General features: G+C 47.3%; 2 protein-coding genes across 4 annotated transcripts in view; both read right to left on the bottom strand.

Moving 5' to 3' along the window:
• Positions 1-22,643, bottom strand: part of LOC126035298 (uncharacterized) — a 227,458-nt gene that overhangs the window by 68,864 nt on the left and 135,951 nt on the right. The window lies entirely within an intron of this gene.
• The window catches only part of LOC126035259 (uncharacterized), a 393,856-nt gene that overhangs the window by 363,131 nt on the left and 8,082 nt on the right, over positions 1-22,643 (bottom strand). Inside the window, exon 1 of one of the 2 annotated variants that reach the window (XM_049793622.1) lies at positions 9,535-9,635. The exons of the other annotated variant lie outside the window; for it this stretch is intronic. Coding sequence (XP_049649579.1) covers positions 9,535-9,633 — 99 coding nt within the window. The 5' untranslated portion in view covers positions 9,634-9,635. Of the gene's footprint in view, positions 1-9,534; positions 9,636-22,643 lie in introns of those variants that run through there. 2 annotated transcript variants of the gene reach the window in all.

Below are 22,643 nucleotides of genomic sequence, written 5' to 3'. Positions count from 1 at the left end.
ATGGGGTCATAGCCTCCCTCGGGTACCCACCTGCTCCGGCGTGGGGTCCTCCGTGGGCTGCAGGTGGATATCTGCTCATCCGTGGACCTCCATGGGCTGCAGGTGGATAGCCTGCCTCACCATGGTCTTCACCATGGGCTGCAAGGGAATCTCTGCTCCGGCACCTGGAGCATCTCCTCCCCCTCCTTCTTCACTGACCTCAGTGTCTGCAGAGTTGTTTCTCTTACATGTTCTCACTCCTCGCTCCAGCTGCTGTTTCTGTCTGTCCCAACTTTTTTCCTTCTTAAAAATGTTATCACAGAGGTGCTACCACTATCGCTGATTGGCTCAGCCTTGGCCGGCGGTGGGTCCATCTTAGAGCCAGCTGGTATTGGCTCTGTCGGACATAGGGGAAGCTTCTAGCAGCTTCTCACAGAAGCCACTCCTGTAATCCCCCAGCTACCAAAATCTTGCCACACAAACCGAATACACCCTATCAGCCCCATTCACACCTCCATCCCCACCTCCCAAATGCCCAAGTTTAATGTCACAGCCACCATCATTCCCAAATGCCCCAACCCTAGCACCCACTTACAGCTGCCCCTGCACATGCCCTGTTTCCATTGCTAACAAGTCTAATAATGCATCCAACCCGGAGGGCCACTCTGTGACCTTCCCCAATTGACACCAGCCAGGAAGGACCTGCTCCATTAACGCAGCATCCCAGCTCACCAGTCAAACATGGCTTTACTCAGGCTCAGAGGAAAATGTTGGGTTGATTCAATGGGTGGGAGCTGAGCCCTTTTGGGATTGCACTGCTCCTATTTCTATGGTAATTGAAACACCTTTCCTTGCAGCCAGCCTCCAGCGCAGGCTTTGTCTGAACCAGCCTAACGCTGGGAGAGATGGGAGAAGCAAAGTTTGGAGCTATTCAGGACTTATCTCTGCCTGCTGCCTATCTTGAATGTTAACAAAAGAGGTAATCATGCAAGGCAGAAAGTAAAGCAAGCCCTGGTGTATTCAATAGGGCAGGCTGAAATTTTTCTATCAATCAGGCCTGCTTTTAGAAAGAATATTGGTCTTTTTCCCCCAACTTTTTTCCCTCTCTCCTACAAAAACATCCACTGTTCACACTAAATAGAAACTGTTGAACCAACAGAGCACTTTGAAGCCTGGGCAGCCACCTCCGAGGCTCCTGCCTGCATTTCTGCCTGCGCTCCCGGGTAGGCTCAGCTGCTCTGCCTGGTGTCCCCTTCCCCTAGACCAGGCTGCCCTGCAGCTGACATAACTTTTTGACTTATCATATGGCATTTACCCATCCTAATCAGATCCAATATATCTCCATTAAAGGATGAAGCCTTCTCCTCCTCCTCCTTTAGCTGCTCTCCCACAGATGGTCACTGCCCACCTGCAAGCAGGGCTTTCCATGGGGTGTGCAATGCCATAAACTGTAGAGTTGTTCTCTCTTCATCTCTGTATTGGTTTTGTGTGGCAAGGTTTTGGTAGCGGGGGGGGGTGGGGTGGGTGGGTACAGGGGTGGCTTCTGTAAGAAGCTGCTGGAAGCTTCCCCTGTGTTCGAGAGAGCCCATACCAGCTGGCTCTAAGATGGACCCGCCGCCGGCCAAGGCCGAGCCAATCAGTGATAGTGGTAACGCCTCTCTGATAACATTTTTAAGAAGGGAAAAAAGTTGGGACAGACAGAAACAGCCGCCAGAGAGAGGAGTGAGAACATGTAAGAGAAACAACCCTGTGGACACCAAGGTCAGTGAAGAAGGAGGGGGAGGAGATGCTCCAGGCACCGGAGTGGAGATTCCCCTGCAGCCCGTGGGGAAGACCATAGTGAGGCAGGCTGTCCCCCTGCAGTCCATGGAGGTCCACAATGGAGCAGATATCCACCTGCAGCCCGTGGAGGACCCCACGCCAGAGCAGGTGGGTTCCCGAAGGAGGCTGTGACCCCGTGGGAATCCCGTGCTGTAGCAGGCTCCTGGCAGGACCTGCGGATCTGTGGAGAGAGGAGCCCACACTGGAGCAGGTTTTCTGGCAGGACTTGTGACCCCGTGGGAGACCCATGCTGGAGCAGTGTGCTCCTGAAGGACTGCACACTGTGGAATGGACCCATGCTGGAGCAGTTTGTGAAGAACTGCAGCCCGTGGGAAGGACCCACACTGGAGAAGTTCGTGGAGGACTGGCTCCCGTGGGTGGGACCCCATGCTGGAGCAGGGGAAGAGTGTGATGAGACCTCCCCCTGAGGAGGATGAAGGGGTAGAAAATATCATGTAATGACCATAAACCCCATCCCTGTCCCCCTGTGCCGCTGGGGGGTTTGGTAGAGAAATCTGGGAGTGAAGTTGTGCCCGGGAAGAAGGGAGGGGTGGAGGGAAGGTGTTCTGAGATTTGGTTTTATTTCTCATTACCTTACTCTGGTTGATTTGTAATAAATTGAGTTAATTTTCCCCAAGTTGAGTCTGTTTTGCCCATGACAGCAATTGGTGAGTGATCTCTCCTGTGATGGGTTGACCCTGGCTGAACACCAGGTGCCCACCAAAGCCGTTCTATCACTCCCCCATCCTCAGCTGGATAGGGGAGAGAAAATATAACAAAAGGCTCGTGGGTCGAGATAAGGACAGGAGAGATCATTCACTATTACCGTCACGGGCAAAACAGACTCAGTTTGCAAAATTAACTCAGTTTATTACAAATCAACCAGAGCAAGGTAATGAGAAATAAAATGAAATCTCAGAACACCTTCCCACCACCCCTCCCTTCTTCCCGGGCACAACTACCCTCCTGGATTTCACCACCAAGCCCCCTCAGCGGCACAGGGGGACAGGGATGGGGTTTATGGTCATTTCATCACACGTTATTTTCTGCCGCTTCACCTCCTCAGGACGAGGGCTGATCACACTCTTCCCCTGCTCCAGCGTGGGGTCCCACCCACGGGAGACAGTCCTCCACGAACTCCTCCAACGTGGGCCATTCCCACGGGCTGCAGTTCTTCACGAACTGCTCCAGCATGGGTCCATTCCACGGTGTGCAGTCCTTCAGGAGCACACTGCTCCAGCGCGGGTCCCCCACGGGGTCACAAGTCCCGCCAGAAAACCTGCTCTGTGGGCTCCTCTCTCCACAGATCCGCAGGTCCTGCCAGGAGCCTGCTCCAGCGCGGGGTTCCCACGGGGTCACAGCCTCCTTCGGGAACCCACCTGCTCTGGCGTGGGGTCCTCCACGGGCTACAGGTGGATATCTGCTCCACTGTGGACCTCCCTGGACTGCAGGGGGACAGCCTGCCTCACCAGGGTCTTCACCACGGGCTGCAGGGGAATCTTCGCTCAGGCGCCTGGAGCATCTCCTCCCCCTCCTTCTTCACTGACCTTGGTGTCCACAGGCTTGTTTCTCTTACATGTTCTCACTCCTCATTCCGGCGGCAGTTTTTCTCCGTCCCAACTTTTTTTCCTTCTTAAAAATGTTATCACAGAGGCGTTACCACTATCACTGATTGGCTCGGCCTTGGCCGGCGGCGGGTCCGTCTTAGAGCCGGCTGGTATGGGCTCGCTCTCTCTCGAACACAGGGGAAGCTTCCAGCAGCTTCTTACAGAAGCCACCCCTGTAACCCCCCCCCCCCCCGCTACCAAAACCTTGCCAAACAAAACCAATACACCTTATCTCGACCCACAAGCTCTTTCTTATATTTTTCTCTCCCCTGTCCAGCTGAGGAGGCGGTCTGATAAAATGGCTTTGGTGGGCACCTGGCATCCAGCCAGGGTCAACCCATCACAATCTCCTTTTTTTTTTTTTTCGCCTGAAGGGATCGGTTTGTTCTTTGGACTCAGAGAACAAGAAATAGGGTCTGGTGTAGGAACACATGGCTCCAGGAAGGGGAAGTCTGACCAGGAGAGGAGGAGGCTACACGTGCCATTAATCCAGCCTCTGGCAGCAGAAGTTGTCACTGTAAACTGGACCTCAAGATGCCACTGGCACCTTATGTAAATCTGAGATGAAAACTACTTTCTGCTTTGTTCTCATCATCTATTTTTAATATCTCTCTTCCTCTTCTCTTTCCTCCTTCCTGCAAGCTCTGTTCATGAAGGATAACAAACTGAGAGTTAACTCCTCTGCTTAGCAACAGCAGAAGATTTGAAAATGCAAGCACCATCTCAGTGTCACATTAGAGGGTTACTGCCCCATGAGCTGGCAGAGAGAAGGGACAAGAGGTGGGAAGATGGGGCAGGTCTCACCTACGCGACTTCGTTCTTGGGGCAGGATCATCTCACGTGATATTCTTTGGCGCTTTATCCAATTTCTTTCCTGAAAGGATCCTCAAAGGATGAGACATCTTCTCCTTCCTCTAGGGAACCGGACTTGCCTGGTTTAAAAGATGACACCATCTCCTCTCCTGCTGCCTCCTCACTGCTCCTTTGTTCTGCTGAGGCATCAGCAGGGATCCTGGTGACTCTGGGCTTGACTTTAACACCATCTCACCCCCATCACGTCAGATGGATGCTCCTGTGATGGAAAAGGTCAAGCAGGGGGTAGGAGCTCTTCTCATTTCCCCTATGACCTGCTTACAGCACCCCCTCAAAGCCCCTTGTAACTCAAACCACTGAGAGCTATTCCTTGGGCTGTACTGAAGCAGAGCAGGACATCTGGAGGTCCACCTCACCACCCTCCTGCCCCAAGGCAGTATCAGCTTGTCTTAAGCAGCCCGAGACATATTTGCCCAACCAGTTCTTTAATATCTGTCCTTCAAACTGCCCAAACTGGAGATTCGCTTGCTCCTAGGTCAACATGTCTCTGGGCTCAGCTCACCTACCTGTTAGAGAGCTGTTAGGTCCCCTCCTACTGAATCTCATCCCATTTTGTCTTGTCCAGACCACTATGGGGATATGTAAGATAGAGTGAAGGGCCAGGATTATTTCCTCCATCTCCTTCCTGGAGTGTCGTTGCCCAGACTGGATGCAAATCTCCACCCAAGGCCATACTGGTGTTGGCAGCACATTGTTCCCATTGCAGCAGCACACACTGCCCATGGGCTGAGAAGAAACACCACCTCGGACTTTGCAGGCTGGTTTCTCAGCCCTGGAGGAACTGGTAACAGAGGAATGTGGGGTTGCTTCTTTTATTTAAAATAGTGTTGTGGTTTAAGCCCAGCCAGCAACTAACATATTTTTTATGTGCACTACAGGCACTATATCCCCTTCTACAGTATGTAAAAATTCGGATTGGGCAGGGCCATCCCGATTGGCAGATACTCTGGTGATGACTAACCAGGTGGCTTTTGCCAAATGTGTATCCCAGTGATTGAAGGTCCCACCCCTCACTGCTCACAATGTAGTCTTTAACAGTCCATTGTATCGCTCGATTTTCCCAGAGGCTGGTGCATGATAGGGAATATGATACACCCACTCAATGCCATGCTCTTTGGCCCAGGTGTCTGTGAGGTTGTTTCGAAAGCGAGTCCCCTTGTCTGACTCAATTCTTTCTGGGGTGCCATGTCGCCACAAGACATGCTTCTCAAGGCCCAGGATAGTGTTCTGGGCAGTGGCATGGGGTACAGAATATGTTTCCAGCCACCTGGTGGTTGCTTCCACCATTGTCAGCACATAGCGCTTGCCTTGGCGAGTTTGTGGGAGTATGATATAGTCAATCTGCCAGGCTTCCCCAAATTTATATTTCAGCCATTGCCCTCCATACCACAGGGGCTTTAACCACTTGGCTTGCTTAACTGCAGCACATGTTTCACATTCATGAATAACTTGCGTGATAGTGTCCATGGGCAGATCCAACCCTCGCTCTTCAGCCCATCTATATGTTGCATCCCTTCCCTGATGGCCTCAGGTATCATGGGCCCACAGAGCCATAAATAGCTCACCCTTATGTTGCCAGTCCAGGTCCACCTGAGCCACTTCAATCTTGGCAGCTTGATCTACCTGTTGGTTGTTTCGATGTTCTTCAGTGGCCTGACCCTTGGGTACGTGAGCATCTACATGACGCACTTTTACAACCAGATTCTCTAGACGGGACACAATATCTTGCCACAGTGCGGCAGCCCAAATGGGTTTACCTCTGCACTGCCAGTTGCCCTTCTTCCATTGCTGTAGCCACCCCCACAGGGCATTTGCCACCATCCATGAGTCAGTATAGAGATAGAGCACTGGCCGCTTTTCTCTTTCAGCAATGTCTAACGCTAGCTGGATGGCTTTCACCTCTGCAAACTGACTCGATTCACCTTCTCCTTCAGCAGTTTCTGCAACTTGTCGTGTAGGACTCCATACAGCAGCCTTCCACCTCCGATGCTTTCCCACAATGCGACAGGACCCATCAGTGAACAGGGCATATTGCCTCTCATTTTCTGGCAGTTTATTATACAGCGGGGCTTCTTCAGCACGCGTCACCTCCTCCTCTGGCGACATTCCAAAATCTTTGCCTTCTGCCCAGTCTGTGATCACTTCCACAATTCCTGGGTGACTGGGGTTTCCTATGCGAGCCCGTTGTGTGATCAGTGCGATCCAATTACTCCAGATGGCATTAGTTGCATGATGTGTAGAGGACACTCTCCCTTTGAACATCCAGCCCAGCACTGGCAGTCGGGGTGCTAAGAGGGGCTGTGTCTCAGTACCAACCACTTCTGAGGCGGCTCGAACGCCTTCATATGCTGCCAATATATCTTTTTCACTTGGGGTATAGCGAGCATCGGATCCTCTGTATCCTTGACTCCAAAACCCCAAGGGTCAGCCTCGGGTCTCCCCAGGTGCTTTCTGCCAGAGGCTCCAGGTAGGGCCATTCTCCCCAGCTGCAGTATAGAGCACATTTTTAACATCTTGTCCTGCCTGGACTGGTCCACGGGCTACTGCATGAGCAATCTCCTGCTTAATTTGTTCAAAGGCTTGTTGTTGTTCAGGGCCCCATTTAAAATCATTCTTCTTCCTGGTCACTTGATAGAGAGGGCTTACAATCAAACTGTAGTTTGGAATATGCATTCTCCAAAACCCCACGACACCTAAGAAGGCCTGTGTGTCCTTTTTATTAGTTGGGGGAGACATAGCTGCTATTTTGTTGATCACGTCCATTGGGATCTGACGACGTCCATCTTGCCATTCTATTCCCAAAAACTGGATATCCTGCGCAGGTCCCTTGACCTTACTTTCTTTTATGGCAAAACCAGCTTTCAGAAGGATTTGGATTATTTTCTTCCCTTTCTCAAAGACTTCTTCTGCCATGTTGCCCCATACAATGATGTCATCAATGTATTGCAGGTGTTCCGGAGCTTCACCTTTTTCTAGTGCAGTCTGGATCAGTCCGTGGCAAATGGTGGGGCTGTGTTTCCAGCCCTGGGGCAATGGATTCCAAGTGTACTGGACACCCTCCAAGTAAAGGCAAATTGTGGACAACACTCTGCTGCCAGAGGGATTGAGAAAAACGCATTAGCAATGTCAATTGTGGCGTACCACTTGGCTGCCTTTGACTCTAGCTCATATTCAAGTTCTAGCATATCTGGAATGGCAGCACTCAGCGGTGGCGTAACTTCATTCAGGCCGCGATAGTCTACTGTTAATCTCCACTCCCCATTAGACTTCGCACTGGCCATATGGGACTATTAAAGGGTGAGCGAGTTTTGCTGATCACTCCTTGGCTCTCCAGTTGGTGAATCAATTTGTGGATGGGAATCAGAGAGTCTTGGTTGGTGCGATATTGCCGCCGGTACACCGTCGTGGTAGCAATTGGCACTTGTTGTTCTTCAACCTTCAGCAACCCCACAATCGAAGGGTCTTGAGAGAGACCAGGCAGGGTAGACAGCTGTGCAGTGCCCTCCGTCTCCAAGGCATCTATACCAAAAGCCCATCGATACCCCTTCGGGTCCTTAAAATACCCTCTCCTGAGATAGTCTATGCCAAGGATGCACGGGGCCTCTGGACCAGTCGCAATGGGGTGTTTCTGCTATTCATTCCCAGTTAGGCTTACTTCAGCCTCCAATACAGTTAACTCTTGGGATCCCCCTGTCACACCAGAAATACAAATGCGTTCTGTCCCTTTGTAACTTGATGGCATTAGACTGCACTGTGCACCGGTGTCCACTAGAGGCTTATATTCCTGTGGGTCTGATGTGCCAGGCCATCGAATCCACACCATTGAGAAGACCCAGTTGTCCCTTTCCTCCACCTGGCTGGAGGCAGGGCCCCTCTAATTCTGTTTAGAGTATTCAGTATTCACTTCTCGTAGAATTGGCTCAGAAGTCCCTTCAAGAGGATCTGAAAAAATATCAGCCCTTCCACTCTCTTTGGAAACTGGAGCGGCATTTTTCCTGGTAGAATCCCCTTTTGTGGTGGTTTTTCCTCACAGCTCATGTACCCGTGCATTTAGGACCGAGGTAGGTTTTCCGTCCCATTTCCTCATGTCCTCTCCATGATCACATTGGTAAAACCACAGGGCACCTCGCGGTGTGTACCTTCTATATTCTCTCTCTTGGGCAGAAGAATGCTCACTCCTTATAGCTGAGACATTGTTCCTTACAAGTGTGGAGTAGGACATATCCTCTTTGATTTGTTGGACATCCTGGGACAGCTTCTCCACAGCCGAAATGCAGGCTTGTAGGGAGGAGGAGAGATTTTCTTCGTATTGACGGAGTTGGTGAGCCACTTCCTCCACTGTCTGTGCCTCTTCGTCTTTCCAGGACATTATCGCCAGTGTGTTGGCATAGGACGATGCTGCGCTCCGTACAAACTTCTGCCACATGGGTCATGTGCATTGGACTTTGTATGGATCTTTGGGAAATTGTGGGTTGTCCAGGTCATGATGAATCGTCCCTAGCACAGCTAATTCCCTCAGATATTGGATACCTCTTTCCATGGTGGTCCACTTGATTGATTGACATATAACATCTTCCTTAAAGCGGTACCTTTCCTTCACACTTGACAGGAGTCGCCTCCAGAGGCTGATGGCTTGTGTCCCTTTTCCAATTGCCTTGTCAATGCCACCTTCCCTGGCAAGTGATCCCAGCTGCTTGGCTTCCCTACCTTCTAATTCCAAGCTATTAGCCCCATTGTCCCAGCATCGGAGGAGCCAGGTGATAATATGCTCACCTATATGGCGGCCGAAATCTTTTCGCATATCCTGCAGCTCACTCAGGGATAAGGATCGGGTGATTACTTCTGGTTATGCCTCTTCCTCCTGTTCCTGTGGTGACCTTGGTTCACCTTCATCCTTCGCTAAGCTAACTGGTTTTTTTGTATATTTCTTTTTCTGAAAAGGGGCAACTGATACTAGTGCAGGTTGACCCACTTGTTCAGTTGCAGTACTGCTTGTCGGATTTTGGATAACTGCAGCGTCTGTCGCCGAGGTTTGGGTAGCAGCAGTGCTCATCAGTGGGGCTGGAGAGACCGCAGCTCCCGTTGCCAGGGTTGGAGGGACCACGGTGCTCATTGTTTTGTTGTTAGGTCCAGAGACTTTCTCTTCCCCTTGAGGGTACTGAGTGGTGTCGAACAGGGCTCGATAGGCATGGGCCAGGCCGCAGCACGTTGCAGTGATTTGTATCTCTCTGGAGCTGCCGGGGTGACAGCATACTTTTTCCAAATATTTTACTAGTTCTTCTGGATCCTGCACTTGTTCAGGGGTGAATTTCCAAAACATTGGAGGTGCCCACTTTTCTAGGTACTTGCCCATACTACCCCACACACCCGAGGCCACTCATAATTATCCAGTCTTGGGGCACATCTCTGCGTGATCTTCTTAAATTGCTGTTTAACCTTGAACGAGAGCTGAACCACATTCAGAAGCATGCTAATTCCTAGCAGTTAGCCTAGGACTGTGCTAGTCCCAACATCCCAACAGTATTCAAATTTTTCAAAACACCATTGTAACTGGACTGAAGGAGAAAGGAGAGGGGAAGAAAGGTACCCCACCCATAGAGTGGTTTTACAAGGAAGAAAGGTAAATGGTATAATTATTAATAGTTTCCCACAGGTGGCTCCCGCAGTATAAAGGTGACAATGCTGAGTGCAAATACCGGATTAATCCCACAGCCGATGACTTTATCATACCATAAACCAGTGTTATACCATACATCAAAGCAAAAACCTTAATCCACCTCCCACGGATGATAAGCAGTAGAAGTGGAACTATATACAGCAAGCGAGGTGATACGTAACAGAGCTTTAAAAGCCAGAGCAACAACTCTAAGAACACATAAATCAGCATAATGAAAGCTTGGAACAAATTTGTTTTAACAAGCTCCGGTCAGGTTTGTCGTTATCTCAACCCTTCGCGCCCCACATTGGGCGCCAAAAATGGACTGTCATGGTTTAACCCCAGCCAGCAACTAAGCACCACGCAGCCGCTCACTCACTCCCCCCCATCCAGTGGGATGGGGGAGAAAATCGGGAAAAAAGAAGTAAAACTCCTGGGTTGAGATAAGAACGGTTTAATAGAACAGAAAAGAAGAAACTAATAATGATGATGATAACACTAATAAAATGACAACAGTAGTAATAAAAGTATTGGAATGTACAAATGATGCGCAGGGCAATTGCTCACCACCCGCCGACAGACACCCAGCTAGTTTCCAAGCGGCGATTCCCCCCCCACACTTCCCAGTTGCTATAATAGATGGGATGTCACATGGTATGGAATACACCGTTGGCCAGTTTGGGTCAGGTGCCCTGGTTGTGTCCTGTGCCAACTTTTTGTGCCCTGGCTGGGCATGAGAAGCTGAAAGATCCTTGACTATAGTCTACACACTACTGAGCAACAACTGAAAACATCAGTGTTATCAACATTCTTCGCATACTGAACTCAAAACATAGCACTGTACCGGCGACTAGGAAGACAGTTAGCTCTATCCCAGCTGAAACCAGGATATATAGCCAATTATGTCCTGTGTTTATGCGCATGTACAGAGTGAGTATAACTAACTGTATCTTATGTTTATACGCGTGGACAGTGTCGATATAACCAATCACATTTTATGCTTGTGCGCGCGGACACCAAATGCTTGCATGCAGCAGCCAATCAAAGCTTGTAAGGAACTTAGAGAATTGTATAAGAATGATCAGCTAGGCTCAATAAACTGGCAACTTTAATCATCATATTGGTGTCCTGTCATCCGGGTCCCGCATGGAATAACCCTATACCCTACATCTGGCGACCTCCGACGAGATCCGGTAAGGAACAAGAGGGAATGCTAACTGAAAAGGCAGGGGAAATTAACACGGATGCTGGTGGGCTTGAAAGAAAGCGCCGGGCTGCTCGAGAGAGGCAGGAAAATCGTAAGCTTACATGATAAAAGGCGGCATGGGTTTTGCAGCATCTGCGAGGGAAAAGGCAGCCGTAAAGACATTTATGAGGCTGGTTGAAAAAACAGAGGTGGATATTAAAAAGGACTCACCCGTAAAGGAGGGGAGCGGTCGGGGGAGGAGATGAGGTCTACGCTTTCCAAAGAAGAAGGAGAAGAAGCGGTAGTTAAGCTCCCCCAACATATACTCTCAGAGAGAGGCAAAAAATATGATAAAGCTTGTTTAAAGTGGCTTCTACAATGGAGCAAGGACAGAAACCTTTTAATTAGTGTGGGTACTACTATTCTGTAAAGAATCCCCAGGCTCTCCCTTTTCAACATGCTCACACCACTGATCGTTAGCATCTTTCCACGTACAGGCGGCCGTACCTGTCTTTTTCCCAGCATCAGTAATCACTGTTACCCCGTGTACAGGTGTTTCTGACCTCCATGGTTTTTGCTCAAAGGTTTGCTGTTCCAATAGTGACCAGAACTTATGCTTTGCATATTGATTACTTATCGTACCTCCAAACCCCGCTAATGACACTTGTAACGCTAAAGAATGCCAAATTCCCCATTCCAAATACCATTTTACCAGAGGTATTACCAACTTTTCCGGTTCCGTCCCTGCAATCTCTACAATCCTCGTTCTTCCCCTAATGATCAGCTGTGCAAATAATTCCAATCGGGTTACAATAGATTTGTCCGGTCGCATGGCTAAGAAGACCCATTCCAAAATTCTCAAGGGATCTGAGCACTTTGTGTCCCACTGACAAATTAGCGCATAAGGGTGTTATCTCTGAGAATCCCCTGTATTAATGATCATCAACATGATCGGTAAATCCTCATTGCACCTGGATGCAAAGCTAAATGCAATTTTCTTTGATATATATTCGAGGGCTCTTTTCTATTCTCCTGTCATTTCCCGTTTCTTGTCTGCGCGTGCGCTCGTACCCAGGAGTTCTACCAAAGGGGCCATATCGTCATTAGTGATACCGCAATGATTCCGCACCCACTGGATATCTCCCACAAGCTTCTGGACATCATGCACTGTTGAAATTTCTCGTGTTATTTGAACCTTCTGAGGTTTAACATTGCTAGCATCTATGTGCCACCCCAAATACTTCCAAGGTGCTGCCTTTTGCACCTTTTCAGGAGCGACTATTACTCCGCGATTGTTGAAGAATGGTTAATGGAACAGGGTCACAAGTCTGTGTAGGTGCTGTGCAAGCAAGAAGATTTCTGCTGAGACAAGACGGCAACGAAAGTAAGGAACTTGGTGAAGAGAAGTTGTGGTTAAAGAAATGTAAAAATAAGTAGCTGATGACCGCGAGTACGTGCAGTATGTGAGTGTAACCTTTTTATCATGTAACCAATAAGAGAATGGCTAGCAGGCATATGTTACAGAAATCATATAAAAGAACCCTGTTAGAAATAAAGATTGAAGACACTTGCAGGATCTCATATTGAGTGTTCTGTGTCTTCCCTGCTCGAAACTCTCCGCAAAGTGGCGCCCGAACAGGGACAGCAGGAACCAACAGGGACCCACAAGGACTCAGGAACACCAGAGACCAACAGAGACTTACACCTTCCCTGTGGAAACCAGCGGAGAGGAGCAGATCGACGGAAAAGTCCTGCCGTGCAGCCAGCAGGGGACGAAAGCTTGTTTGTGCGGGCACAGAGAAGCCGCGTCTGGAGATTCTAAGAATTCTTCGCCGTCCGTCCGCTACCTCCTCTTCGGAAGTGCTGCATTGAAAACGCTGGCCAGCGTACGTCAAAGGAGAAAGGAAATATGGAAAAAGAGGTAGCTTTACAATTATTACAAAGAATTTTAGAAAAGAAAGGAGCCAATTGTGTTAAACAGTTGGCAGGGCAGGTAGCACTAGGCACAGCCAAAGGATTCTTTGGGGATCCCGGGCAATTGTTTTCTGTAGATGAATGGAGAAAATATGGAGATATGTTATGGGATGCTATTATAGATGAAAAGAAGGAAAGTAAGGAATATAAGAAATTATTGAAACCATGGAGAGAAACCATAAATGCTTTAAAGAGATATCATTGTGAAAAGAAAGTAGCTGCTGTGGCAACAAAAACCCTAAAGGAAGAAATGCCCAGCAAGGGGGTAACAGATAGAGAACCTGGGAAAATTACAATGGATTATAGATATGATGCAATTCCTAATACCTGTGCATCAGTTACGGTGAAGGGGCCAGTGAGATCACCGTCTCCTACTCCTCTGGAACCTGCTGCACCTTTGTTAAGTGATGAGGAGGCTGCAGAGGAGGAGGAGGAGGAGGAGATGGAGTTTCCTGATCCTCCACCCATGACACAGTTAGAAAAGTTATCTATATCTTCTAGCGGGAAAGCGGCTGCCAAAAAACAGCTATCAAGAATAGACTGGAGCTCATTAGCTACTCATGCTGCAGCTGAAGGAAATTTTGAAGTAGTTGCTGCTGCCACTGGTATGCAGGCTTTGCCGGTTATTTTTACACCTGTACCAGGAGGTCAGCAAGCTGCCTATCATGCTTTAGACTGGAAACTGTTAATGCAGTTACGAGCAACAGTCAATGAATCAGGGGTACAAAGTGAACCAGTCCAACAATTGTTAAATTACATTTGGAATACACATGTATTAACACCAGAAGATGTTAAAGGGGTATTTCGTATGGCATTAACCCCCTCACAGTTATTGTTGTGGCATGCACACTGGCAAAGGTTGTGTGACATCTCGGCTCAGACAGCACGGGCACACGGGGACCCGTTGGCTGACGTTACAGTGGATCAATTGATGGGCACAGGAGCCTTTGCACATGTGACAATGCAGATGGAAATGGGTCCCGAGAAATGTCTGGAGTCCATGCGTTTGGCTCGGGAAGCCCTTTCAAACGTAAGGGAAGCTCCAGCCACTCCATCATATATGTCAATCAAACAGGGAACCCAGGAGCCCTTTGCAGCCTTTGTGGATAGGCTCACAGCAGCCTTGAATAAGGCAAATATGCCTCCGGCTCTAAAAGCTGCACTGTTGTGACAATGTGCCTTGGAAAACTGTAACGCTGCCACCAGAGCTGTATTGGTTACCTTGCCAGCTGATGCACCAATTGAACTAATGTTAGACCGTATGAGCAAGGTCCCTGTAGGTCCACAGGCAATGTTAGTGGAATCATTAGAAAAACTAGGGGAAAAGTTAATTGAAGGTCAACAACAACAACAGCAAGCCTTTGCAGCCGCCCTTGCACCTTTAAAACCATTAGGGGGCAATAGAGACTTTAGTGATAGTAAGGGTGGAAAGTTTAAGTGTTATAGATGTGGGAAGCTGGGTCATAAGAGACAACAGTGTAGGGAGCCAGGAGTTTGGTGCCAGAACTGCCGGCAAGACACCCACAGTACCACTGTGTGCCGTCGATCGGGAAACGGGACGTCGAGCGCGAGGGGTCGCAGCGCGAGGACACCAATCGCGGCTCCAGCATCATTGAGGGACCACCCTACACCAGCTCCAGAGCCACATCTCAACTCATCTCAGCAGGACAACTATCCCCAGCAACACATGGCAGCCTCGGATTGGACTTGACAACAGCAGTAGATGTTGCACTTATTGACACTAAACCACAAAGGATTACTACAGGAGTATGCGGACCAATAATTATAAATGGCGAAAGACAAGGGGCATTGCTGTTGGGACGTTCATCAAGTGGAATAAAAGGAATATTTGTGCTACCTGGAGTAATAGACAGTGACTTTGAAGGTGAAATCTATATTGTAGCACAAACTTTGTTTCCTCCAATTGTTATACCGAAGGGAAACAAGATAGCACAGTTGGTGCCATTGTTACAATTAACTAAGGGAATGACAACTGGAAATCAACAAACTAGAGGTGACAGAGGATTCAGCTCGACAGGAGGATTAGTGATGTTATCCATGCCTCTCACAGAAAGACCAATAACAACAGTCACTCTGGAAAATAAAGGGGAGAGAGTTATTTTACAAGCCTTGTTGGACACTGGAGCTGATATTTCTATCGTCAACAGACATTCTTGGCCAGAATCATGGCCAACAAGGACTGTTGCTGGAGGCGTGGAAGGAGTTGGAGGAACAGTTAGTATTCAACAAAGTCAGGATAGGATTGTAGTTTATCTGGATGGAAGAAAAACCAATGCCACAATTACTGTAATGCCCTTGCCTCATGGAGTTTCAGCCCTGATTGGGCGAGATATTCTTCTCCAGTTAGGAGTAAGATTGACAACTGAGTCACCTTTTTAGGAGCGGTCACTGATTGGACTTTCCCGATTCCTTTAGTTTGGACAAATGATGAACCTGTCTGGATCGAACAGTGACCGCTAAAGAAGGAAAGTCTGGAACAAGCAGAAATGTTAGTAGATGAACAATTAGCATTGGGACATATTAAACCTTCAACTAGCCCGTGGAATACACCCATTTTTGTTATCAAGAAGAAATCAGGCAAATATCGGCTATTACATGATCTCAGAGCAGTCAATGATCAGATGCAAGCCATGGGAACACTTCAACCGGGAATGCCTAGCCCAGCTATGTTACCGATAGGCTGGCACTTATTAATAATTGACCTAAAAGACTGTTTTTTCACCATCTTCTTACATCCCAGAGACACTGAGCGCTTTGCTTTTACGTTACCATCGATTAATCGAGCTGCCCCAGCTCGCAGATTTGAATGGATTGTACTTCCACAAGACATGAAAAACAGTCCTACTTTATGTCAACTTTTTGTGGACAATGCCCTGAAAGAAATCTGATCAACCTGGGACAAGACAATAATATATCACTATATGGATGATATTTTGTTGGCCCAACAACAACCATTTTCTACAAACCAGGAACAATATCTTGAAGAGACATTATATAAGCATGGCCTAAAAATTGCAACAGAAAAGATACAGCGTCAACCAGTGTGGAAATATTTAGGATGGCTTATTACAGATTCCCAGATACGGACACAAAAACTAGAAATACAGACTGATGTCAAAACCTTGAATGATGCACAAAAGCTGCTAGGAGACTTACAGTGGCTGAGACCAATAGTGGGAATTACCAATGAGGAGTTACAAATTTTACGACCTTTGTTAAAGGGAAACCTTCACAAGATTGACCTTCGACAGAATATGTGGATTACTTGGGCTAACGAGACAGGACAGGATTCATTTTGTCTATCATTAGCTACCCCGTCTGATCCATTTCATACGTGTTTAATTGGGGTCCCTTTAAAAAACATGAAAGGATTTGAGCCTTGAACGACAACCAAAATTTATGATGATCTAAATCAAGCAAAGACTGATTTCTGTACCATTTGGTCTAGATTAACCAGATACAATTGGTGTGACATATTAAATATCTCCATAAATCCTTTAGGAGCCCAGACACATAGCATTATTAAAAAATTGAATGTTACTGGTATAGAACCTCAGGAACTTGATATTTTGGGGTCTATACCTAGAGAATATTGTTTAACTTTCGGAAATTATCAAGGTAAAGATTTGGTTAAAATCAAAAACTTTAAACCTGAAAAGCCGAGAAAAGATAGTGTCTGGATTACCCCTAAATCTTTTTGGTATTATAACATTACTAGTTATTGTAATAGTTGGAACTGGCCCATAACCGGGTATGACAAAGTGAAAAAGGCAAAAATGTTACCACCAAGGATATTTCTTATTTGTGGGGATCGTGCTTGGCCAGCCATACCTGCAAAAGCACAAGGGGGACCATGTTATCTTGGCAAATTAACGTTGTTTGCCCCCAGCATTCATCAATTGTTAGATATGAGTAATATAAGTCACAAATCTAAACGTGTCAGACGTGATATATATCAATTGGGACCTGAATGTAAAGATAATGTGGAATTGTGGGAACGTCCGACTGTTATTTTAGCATCTCTTTTTACACCTCAAGTTGCCTCTGCCAAAACACTAACCCAATTAAAGCAGCTAGCTTGTTGGACAGGAAAACAAATTAATATTACCTCTAAAATAATAGATGAACTCATTACTGATGTTGATAGTATACGGCATACCTTGTTGCAAAATCGAGCTGCCATTGATTTTTTGTTGTTAGCACAGGGACACGGTTGTGAAGAGTTTGAAGAAATGTGTTGTATGAATCTTTCTGATCACTCTGAATCTATTCATAAGAAACTTTCTCAATTGCAAGATAACATGAAAAAGCTTATTGTAGTTACAAATCCTGTTGATGACTGGTTTGAGAAATGGGGAATTACCGGTTGGTTAAAAACCTTGATGAAGGAAGGCATTCGGTTTTTTGTTATTATTATTATTGTATTTGTTATCATTTGTTGTGCTTTTTCTTGTATGAAGAAGGGTTTAGAATCGGTTGTAAAGCAGGTTTGGATTGTTCAACAAAAAGAAAAAGGGGGAATTGTTGAAGAATGGTTAATGGAACAGGGTCACAAGTCTGTGTAGGTGCTGTGCAAGCAAGAAGATTTCTGCTGAGACAAGACGGCAACGAAAGTAAGGAACTTGGTGAAGAGAAGTTGTGGTTAAAGAAATGTAAAAATAAGTAGCTGATGACCGCGAGTACGTGCAGTATGTGAGTGTAACCTTTTTATCATGTAACCAATAAGAGAATGGCTAGTAGGCATATGTTACAGAAATCATATAAAAGAACCCTGTTAGAAATAAAGATTGAAGACACTTGCAGGATCTCATATTGAGTGTTCTGTGTCTTCCCTGCTCGAAACTCTCCGCACGCGATGGCTTAAGGTGTCCTGTAATTGAGTTAAAATTTCATCCTGTGGCAAGTTCCTTCCCGCTATCAAAATGTCATCCATATAATGATAAATGATTAACTGAGGAATCTGATTTCTTACAGGCTCTAATGCCCAGGCCACATACACCTGACACATCGTGGGGGAATTGCACATTCCTTGCGGTAACATGACCCAATGGTATCTCTTATAGGGTTCTGCCTTATTAATCGATGGTACCAAAAAGGCGAACCGTTCAGCATCATCTGGGTGCAAGGGAATGGTGAAAAAACAATCCTTTAGATCTCTAATTAACAAATCCCATTCTTCTGGAAGCATAACTGGAGACGGCAAACCTGGCTGCAGGGCTCCCATACTGTGCATCACTGCATTCACAGCTCTAAGGTCATGTAACAGTCTCCACTTCCCACTTTTCTTGGGAATGGTAAATATTGATGTATTCCATGGACTAGTAGAAGGAACAACATGTCCCGCTCTCAATAGGTCCTCAACTAACCCTTGTATTTTTAGCAGCCTTTCAGAATTTAGCGGCCACTGATCAATCCAAACAGGGTCATCTGTTTTCCAGCTAATTTTCAGGATTGGCTGCCCCTCAGTGACCGCTCCTAAAAAGGATGGGTCACTAACATTGCCTTCATTTGGCTCAATAAATCACGGCCTATGAGGCCAAACAATTCAGTTGGGGTAGTCATGACATACGGACGCATTGTAACGTGTTCACCATCGGGGAACACAAATGTAATCGGTAGCTGACTTACTAAGGTGGCTTGTGTGCCCCCTATTCCTGTAATACCAAAATTTGGATTGATCAATGGCCACGATGGAGGCCAAATATATAATGAAATAATCATAACATCAACTCCTGTATCGATTGTCATTGGTTTCTTGATGATAACTCCGTCAGGCCCTTCCAATTGCACTACCTTTTCTGGTTTACTTCTTGTTGTGTCCATGACAAAATATACCTGCGGTTCCCCTGAGGAGCCGAATCCACCATCTCCACATTGTATTTCACCTGGGTTTGGAACACACGACCTGAATGGAACTAATTGTGCTATTCAGGTACCCTTAGGAATAGAAACAGGAGGGATTAAAACATGAATCATAATTTTCACAGTCCCACAATAATCTGCATCAATAAGCCCTGGGACTACCAGAATTCCTTTTAGAGTTGTTGAAGATCACCCCATTAAAAATGCACTAAGCCCAAATCCCAATGGTCCCTTTATGTTGAATGTGTACTGCGGTTTCCACGTCCACTCCGGAGCTTCCTGCAGTGGCGTATCTGGTTGTTGCGAGGCTGCCTGAGGGCTGGCAGCCCGAACCCCTTGCATTTGTGTCATTGCGCGAGGGGCCTTCGTGCTCGGAGTAAAGGTTCCCTTCCTCCTGCATTCTTGGGGGGTTGTCCTGGTTTCAGCTGGGATAGAGTTAACTGTCTTCCTACTAGCTGGTACAGTGCTATGTTTTGAGTTCAGCATGCGAAGAATGTTGATAACACTGATGTTTTCAGTTCTTGCTCAGTAGTGTTTAGACTATAGTCAAGGATTTTTCAGCTTTTCATGCCCAGCCAGCGAGAAAGCTGGAGGGGCACAAGAAGTTGGCATAGGGCACAACCAGGGCACCTGACCCAAACTGGCCAATGGGGTATTCCATACCATGTGACGTCCCATCTAGTTTAGGAACTGGGAAGTGGGGGGGCAGGGAATCGCCGCTCGGGGACTAGCTGGGTGTCGGTCGGCGGGTAGTGAGCAATTGCCCTGCGCATCATTTGTACATTCCGATACTTTTATTGCTACTGTTGTCATTTTATTAGTGTTATCATTACCATTATTAGTTTCTTCTTTTCTGTTCTATTAAACCGTTCTTATCTCAACCCAGGAGTTTTACTTTTTTTTTTTCCCCCGATTTCCTCCCCCATCCCACTGGATGGGGGGGGAGTGAGTGAGCGGCTGCGTGGTGCTTAGTTGCTGGCTGGGGGTAAACCACAACAGTCCATTTAGGCGCCCAATGTGGGGCACGAAGGGTTGAGATAACGACAAACCTGACCAGAGCTTGTTAAAACAAATTTGTTCCAAGCTTTCATTATGCTGATTTATGTGTTCTTAGAGTTGTTGCTCTGGCTTTTAAAGCCCTGTTACGTATCACCTCGCTTGCTGTATATAGTTCCTCTTCTGCTTATCATCCGTGGGAGGTGGATTAAGGTTTTTGCTTTGATGTATGGTATAACACTGGTTTATGGTATGATAAAGTCATCGGCTGTGGGATTAATCCGGTATTTGCACTTAGCCTTGTCACCTTTATACGGCGGGAGCCACCTGTGGGAAACTATTAATAATTATACCATTTACCTTTCCTCCTGGGAAAACCACTCTATGGGTGGGGTACCTTTCTTCCCCTCTCCTTTCTCCTTCAGTCCAGTTACAATGGTGTTTGAGAATTTTGAAAAATTTGAATACTCCTGGGGTGTTGGGACTAGCACGGTCCTAGCCCTACTGCTAGGAATTAGCATACTTCTGAATGTGGTTCAGCTCTCGTTTAAGGTTAAACAACTATTTAAGAAGATCACGCAGAGATGTGCCCCAAGGCTAGATAATTATGAGTGGCCTCGGGTGTGTGGGGTAGTATGGGCAGGTACCTAGAAAAGTGGGCACCTCCAATGTTTTGGAAATTCACCCCTGAAAAAGTGCAGGATCCAGAAGAACTAGTAAAATATTTGGAAAAAGTATGCTGTCACCCCAGCAGCTCCAGAGAGATACAAATCACTGCAACGTGCTGCGGCCTGGCCCATGCCTATCGAGCCCTGTTCGACACTACTCAGTACCCTCAAGGGGAAGAGAAAGTCTCTAGACCTAACAACAAAACAATGAGCACCGCGGCCACCCAAACCTCGACAATGGGTGCTGCGGCCCCTCCAGGCCTGGCAAGGAGCATTGCAGGCACCCAGACCTTGGCGACAGGCACCGTGACCCTTCCAGCCCCGGTGACGAGAACTCGGGCTACCCAAACCTCAACAACAGGCACTGCACCCCCGGCAATGAGCACAGCATCTACCCAAACATTGGCAACAAGCACTACGGTCCCTCCAGCCCCACTGACGAGCACTGCTGCTACCCAAACCTCCGCGACAGACACTGTAGTTATCCAGAACCCGGCGAGCGATAATGCAACTGAAACAGAGGACCAACCTGCACCAGTATCGGTTGCCCCCTTTACAGAAAAAGAAATATACAAAAAAATCAGTTTGCTTAGCGAACGATGAAGGTGAACCAAGGTCATAACAGGAACAGGAGGAAGAGGCATAACCAGAAGTAATCACCCGATCCTTATCCCTGAGTGAGCTGCAGGATATGCGAAAAGATTTCGGCCGCCATATAGGTGAGCATATTATCACCTGGCTCCTCCGATGCTGGGACAATGGGGCTAATAGCTTGGAATTAGAAGGTAGGGAAGCCAAGCAGCTGGGATCACTTGCCAGGGAAGGTGGCATTGACAAGGCAATTGGAAGAGGGACACAAGCCATCAGCCTCTGGAGGTGACTCCTGTCAAGTGTGAAGGAAAGGTACCCCTTTAAGGAAGATGTTCTATGTCAATCAAGCAAGTGGACCACCATGGAAAAAGGTATCCAATATCTGAGGGAATTAGATGTGCTAGGGACGATTCATCATGACCCGGACAACCCACAATTACCCAAAGATCCATACAAAGTCCAATGCACACGACCCATGTGGCGGAAGTTTGTACGGAGCGCACCATCGTCCTATGCCAACGCATTGGCAGTAATGTCCTGGAAGGATGAAGAGGCACCAACAGTGGAGGAAGTGGCTCGCCAACTGCGTCAATACGAAGAAAATCTCTCCTCCTCCCTACAAGCCTGCATTTCGGCTGTGGAGAAGCTGTCCCAGGATGTCCAACAAATCAAAGAGGATATGTCCTACTCCACACTTGTAAGGAACAATGTCTCAGCTATTAGGAGTGAGCATTCTTCTGCCCAAGAGAGAGAATATAGAAGGTACACACCGCGAGGTGCCCTGTGGTTTTACCTGTGTGATCATGGAGAGGACATGAGGAAATGGGACGGAAAACCTACCTCGGTCCTAAATGCACGGGTACATGAGCTGCGAGGAAAAACCACCACAAAAGGGGATTCTACCAGGAAAAATGCCACTCCAGTTTCCAAACAGAGTAGAAGGGCTGACTTTATTTCCGATCCTCTTGAAGGGACTTCTGAGCCAATTCTACGAGAAGTGAATACTGAATACTCTAAACAGAATTAGAGGGGCCCTGCCTCCAACCAGGTGGAGGAAAGAGATAACCGGGTCTATTAGACTGTGTGGATTCGATGGCCTGGCACATCAGACCCACAGGAGTATAAGGCTCTAGTAGACACCAGCGCACAGTGCAGTCTAATGCCATCAAGTTACAAAGGGACAGAACGCATTTGTATTTCTGGTGTGACAGGGGGATCCCAAGAGTTAACTGTATTGAAAGCTGAAGTGAGCCTAACTGGGAATGAATGGCAGAAACACCCCATTGTGACTGGTCCAGAGACTCCATGTATCCTTGGCATAGACTATCTCAGGAGAGGGTATTTTAAGGACCCGAAGGGGTATCGATGGGCTTTCGGTATAGATGCCTTGGAGACGGAGGGCACTGCAC

Source organism: Accipiter gentilis, chromosome W (assembly GCF_929443795.1).
Source record: "Accipiter gentilis chromosome W, bAccGen1.1, whole genome shotgun sequence".
NCBI lineage: Eukaryota > Metazoa > Chordata > Aves > Accipitriformes > Accipitridae > Astur > Astur gentilis.
Note: the sequence above shows the minus strand (reverse complement) of the source record. Positions and strands in the feature narration are given on the sequence as shown.